The sequence below is a fragment of the Nilaparvata lugens genome, chromosome 2 (genome assembly GCF_014356525.2).
Source record: "Nilaparvata lugens isolate BPH chromosome 2, ASM1435652v1, whole genome shotgun sequence".
NCBI classification, from domain to species: Eukaryota; Metazoa; Arthropoda; class Insecta; order Hemiptera; family Delphacidae; genus Nilaparvata; species Nilaparvata lugens.
The window spans coordinates 4,176,917-4,182,756 of NC_052505.1; the positions used below are offsets into that span (position 1 = coordinate 4,176,917).

The 5,840-nt window shown below is 43.3% G+C and overlaps 1 protein-coding gene across 1 annotated transcript; it reads left to right on the forward strand.

The window, feature by feature from the left end:
- Positions 1–1,109: 1,109 nt before the first annotated feature.
- LOC120349575 lies at positions 1,110–5,840 on the forward strand. Its single transcript, XM_039419964.1, has one exon. The coding sequence runs from the start codon at positions 1,110–1,112 to the stop codon at positions 5,838–5,840; it is 4,731 nt and encodes a 1,576-aa protein (XP_039275898.1).

The following is a 5,840-nucleotide window of genomic DNA, read 5'->3' on the forward strand; positions in this document are numbered from 1 at the left end:
AACGTGCTACCGCCTACCCGAACGAGAAAACCGCTGTTACAGTCCACTGCGAACCCGCCATCCTTGTACGAGAAGCTTCTTAAAGGTAACGACTTTATTTTGAGCTACTAAGTAACGTGATTTGAAGCCCATTACATTGGCTCTAACACGATTCTGGTCCAACCAAGCCGCATGAAATTATTACGATCGACCTATGGATGAATCTTCAATTATTTTCGCATTCTTCGAATTTCTCAAGGTTGAGGTTAGATGAATCGAATCAGTAGCGTGCAAGCATCGACTATCGAAATATCGATCATTAACCGTCATCAATCATCGAGATATCGACTATCGACTATCAATTTTACTGAAACATCGACCTAGCCTCAAAATTTTGTTTACAAAATTATTTTTTGAACTGTTTTTGAATGTTATTTCGCTGAAATGGCCGAGGTACTCTTGCTCAACAAGCTAAAACGCACTCAGCTGTCGCTTTGCGCTTTAGCCAACAAATATGAATTTGAAATACCGATAAAGTTATGCGATTATTATTTGGACTTAAACAAAAAATTTGAAAAATTAGCTGATGATTTTAACAACTTACAACGTGATGAAATGCCTTTAGCTACTTGACCGAATTCGATAACGTTCAAAAGGAATTTCAAGACACTTTTGATCAAATTAAATTAAAAGAAGAAGTAAATACCTGCACTCCTACTGAATCTAAAGCGTCAAATTTTATCAAGCCGCAATTGTCCATCCCAGTATTCTCTGGAGACATGGAGCAATGGGCTTCCTTTAAAAACGTATTTGAAGCGGCTGTACATAATTGCAAAGACTTTTCAAATGATGAAAAATACTATCTACTTGTATCCTATTTACGTGGAGACGCCTTGTGCTTAGTTCAAAACTTTGCTGACACTGAAAATGCATACAAGCTTGCCTTCGAAAGTTTGCATAACCGATATGACAACAAACGCTATCGAGCTTATGCCTTATACAGCAAAATCACAAACTTTCAGCCGAAGGGCAGTCTTGTTGAAGTACTTAGACATTTTGCCATTGAATTAGGCTCAGCTAAGCAATCACTATTTAATTTGAAATTGAACCATGCTGATTTCTTAATAACAATGATTTGCCTTCAGAAATTGCCTAACGCTGTAAGAGCCAAATTTGAGAATTCTTTGGGCCCTGACGACTTACCTGCTTTTGACCACCTGATGAAATTCATTTCCAACCAAGAAAAATCGCTGGAGGTAACCGCCATCAATGAGGTGAGCGAACAGTTATCTAGTGCTAGTTACACCGCTATACCAACCGCAAAAGTGAAGACTGAAGATCATTCACAAGTAGTAAAACCGCAATTTACTGAAAACAAAAGTGGCAGCAATCTGTGTGTACTATGCAACATTCCTCATCCATTGTACAAATGTGAGCGCTTTAGGAAGGAACCTATCAACAAACGAATGGATATTGTCAAGCAAAACCGCAGATGCTTCGGATGCCTCGGGTCCCACCTCAAAGCCAAATGCAATTCACTGTCCTCTTGTCGTGCATGTAAATCAATCCATCACCATACCCTGCTATGCAAAAATAATGAGAGTTCACAATCCTTTTTAATTGCTGAACGCCGACCAGATCGCTACCCTTCTGGCTCTCATAATAGGCCTACCATATCTAGTTACCAACCAGCTTCCACCTCTGGAGGTGCTAGCTGTCGCTCCCCGCCACCAGGATTTGAACCAATGTCAACACAGCGGTTTACCGATGACATACACTCATCACAATATGTAAGTAATTCATGTTGTACCGATTCGAGAATCCCGCAAAACACGGCCAGTCCCTCACGGTCTTCTTCGTCACCTTTTGGCACAGCGCCTGTGACCAATATCTCAACCCCAACCCGCAGTTCATCCACCGGCATGCCGGACACCTTCAGTGGCTGTGCACAAGTGAAAGCTGTACACGCTTCTGCTTTACCGGGCACCGCTATCGTTGCCGTTGTTGATCAATACAACCGATCACAATTACTACGTGCTGTATTGGATTGTGGCTCCATGAGATCGATTATCACTACCCGAGCTGCCCAGCAACTTGGTATCACCATCATGCCCGCACGCATTCAGATTAATGGTATCTCTGAACAAGCGACCGCTGTAAAAGGTACCACTCATTTGACACTGCTATCTCGACCGCAGTTTAACACCTTTCTCCAAACTGAAGCCCTTGTCTTAGAGCAAATAGCTGGTGACCTACCCGCTTTTCCAATCAGCAGTGAGCTCAAAACCTCACTTTCACATTTGGATCTCGCTGACCCTGGTTTTGACCAACCCAATAGGATAGACCTCTTGATTGGAGCTGACATTTATCCTAATGTATTTGTTTCTTCCGCCAATGCTATTATACCAGGAAATCCCGCTGCCTTCGCCACTATATTTGGCTATGTTCTGAGTGGAAAGCTAAATATTGAGGACTCGCCTGCTCCGCTTCATCAGATGCAACTTATCTGCACCATGTTTGCCCGCGAAGAACCGCTTGCTGAGGTCATGAACAAGTTTTGGGAGACTGAAGATGTCCAAATAAATGCGAAACTCTTATCACCTGAAGATGAACTCTGTGAACAGCTCTATGAGTCCACTACCTACCGCAATGATGAAGGCAGATATGTAGTCGCACTCCCCTTCAAGCCTAGCGCGCCTGTTCTTGTTTCAAACCGCAAGCAAGCTTATCGAAGTCACCTTGGATTATTAAAACGCTTGGAAAATTCTTCGGAACTAAAGAAGAAATACGACAACTTCATGACAGAATATCATGAGCTTGGCCATTTGGAACTTGCCAAATCCGCTTCTGACTATGTGATTCCACACCATGCAGTTTTTAAAAATAAGGACCCCACTCAGAAAATCAGGGTGGTGTTTAATGCTTCCAGCAAGGATACCAATGGGCATTCACTAAATGAGAATTTGTTACCAGGGCCAAAACTGCAGTCCAATATTATTCAAGTATTGACCAAATTCCGCACTTACAAGTACATTGTCCTTTCTGATTGCAAGCAGATGTATCGCCAGATTTTGTTAAGGCCTGAAGACTGCCGTCACCAACATGTTTTTTGGAAACCTAATTATCATGAACCTGCAAAAGAATTTGAACTTAAAACCGTAACCTATGGGCTTACTTCCAGTGCTTATTTAGCGCAACGCACATTGCAACAACTTGTCAAGGATGAAGGAGAAGCATTCCCTCTGGCAAGTAAAGTTTTAACAAGTCAAACTTATGTTGATGACCTGCTGGGAGGAAGTAACAATTTTTCTGAAGCACAAACGCTTATTTCTGAACTGATTGAGTTATTGTCGCTTGGCTCCTTTGAACTTCGGAAATGGAACTCTAATACTCCTGAATTGATCGCTAACTTGCCTGCAGAATTTTTGGAAAATCAAGATTGTATGTTTGATGACAACGCTACTGCAAAAGTTCTTGGAATTGTCTACAGCCCGCTCGCGGACAACTTTCGCTATTTCATTTCTCCTTTTAATGGGCAAATCACTAAAAGAACCGTTCTATCATTCATCGCTCGAGTCTACGACCCCCTTGGGTGGCTCACTCCTCTCATAATGCTGTTCAAGCTATTCATGCGCACGCTGTGGTCTCAGCAATTAGCTTGGGACACTGAGGTTCCAGCCTCACTTCGAGCTCATTGGGAGCTGATTACCGCTGAAATTTCCCGTTTGGACAATGTTGTAATCCCGCGTTTACTCGCCTGTAACCGCTCTACTACCCGGCTGCTTGGATTCGCCGATGCCTCCGAAAAGGGGTTTGCTGCTTGTATATATATTCATGAAGAGACTGAAAATAGATATGTTAACTGCCGTCTCATAGCCGCCAAAAGTCATGTCGCCCCGCTGAAAACTATGACAATTCCACGCCTGGAATTGATGGGTTGTTTGCTGCTTGCTCGTTTACTATCCGCCATCTTACCTACGCTGTCCGAATATGATTTACAAGAAATTCGACTCTACACCGATTCCAAGACTGCCTTGGATTGGATCAACACACCCACATACAAATTGCAGATTTTTGTTGCCAACAGAGTACAGCAAATTACTCAGTTAACAAAACTTGAGTCATGGCATCACGTTACTTCTGCTAACAACTGTGCAGATATTGCTTCGAGAGGCTTGACTCCCGCTGAAATCGTCTCCTGCCATGATTGGTGGCACACTACCAATGCGTTTCGTTGTCTCGCCACTGACTTTCCCGTGTCCAATCATCTTGTTTCCAACATTGTACCTGAGATGAAAACTAACCCGCTGTACATTCTCGCTACTGTTGAAGAACCAATTGAGAATCGTTTGTATACCGCTATAGAACGTGTATCCAAATTTGGAAAGCTATGTCGTATTTTTGTCTACATACTAAGATTTGTCAACCGCATCAAACCAGCCCGTTATGAATATCGCTGCAAAATAGTCAAACAGATTGAAACCTGTGAAACGCCTGCCTCAATTGACACCACCGCCTGTGAAGCTGAAATAGCTAGAAAACTCATTGTTCATGTTGTGCAACGGGATAAATTTCAGAAGGAAATAACAGAGTTGAAAGCTGGAAAATGTCCTAAGCATCTACTAACGTTGCAACCGTACATTGATGATTACGATTTGATACGCTTATCTGGTCGTCTTGAGCACGCTCCGATTTCTAGTGAAGCTAGAAATCCATTATTGCTGCCGAAAAATGAGCATGTATCCTCACTCATCATTCGACACATACATCTTCAAAATTGTCATGCCGGTCCCCGCACCACACAAGCAGCTGTTTGCCAACAGTATTGGATAATCTCTGCCCGCAATCAAGTTCGCCGCATAATACATCAATGTGTCATTTGTAACCGCTTTTGCCGCACCAACCTACAGCAACGTATGGCCCCGCTACCTGCTGAACGAGTCACCGCCAATAGACCATTCAATTTAACTGGCTTGGACTTTGCTGGTCCTTTCTCATGCAAAACATCTTTATTGAAACGCACACAAACAACAAAAGGTTATCTGTGCATATTTGTATGTTTGACCACCAAAGCTACTCATCTAGAGTTCCTGTCCTCGATGTCTGTCAACAACTTCATCGCCGCTCTACACCGATTTATTGCCCGCAGAGGTGCGCCGCACACTCTGTTTTCAGACAACGCTAAGACTTTCACATCCGCCGCAAGAAAAATGTATGAGTTAGAAAAACTCTTGAAGACGATGCCCTCTGAAGTGAAGTGCTTTCTGTCTAACTACGGCATAAACTGGAAGTTCATTCCCCCTTATGCTCCGCATCAAGGAGGCATATGGGAAGCCGCCGTCAAATCCGCCAAAACACTGCTACACCGCTGTATTGGGGACACAGCTCTTACATACGAAGAGTATGACACCATTTTCGTTAGAATTGAAAGTATTCTAAATAGTCGACCGCTTACAGAATTGTCCTCTGAACCTGCTGAAGCTGCCTCCGTGCTCACTCCCGGGCACTTCCTAATTGGTAGACCTCTTACCGCACCACCGCAACCCATAGAGACGAAGGAACTATTGGTCGCACGCCGCTGGAGACTTACAAACCAAATGACCCAATATTTCTGGAATCGCTGGTCCAAGGAGTACCTATGCACCTTGATCAATCGCACAAAATGGAAAACCGCTGAAAGAAACTTGCAACTTAACGATTTGGTCATAATCAAATCTGTCAACACCTCTCCTCTCAGCTGGCCGTTAGGCAGGATTATTGCGCTACACCCTGGTAAAGATGGACTAGTACGTGTAGTCACTATCAAATGCGCATCTGGGAACATTGTTCGAGACATACGCAAAGTTCACCGCATCATTTGA

Coding starts and splice junctions, on each gene's coding strand:
- LOC120349575 (XM_039419964.1), top strand. CDS start 1,110: ATGATTTGCCTTCAGAAATTGCCTAACGCTGTAAGAGCCAAATTTGAG.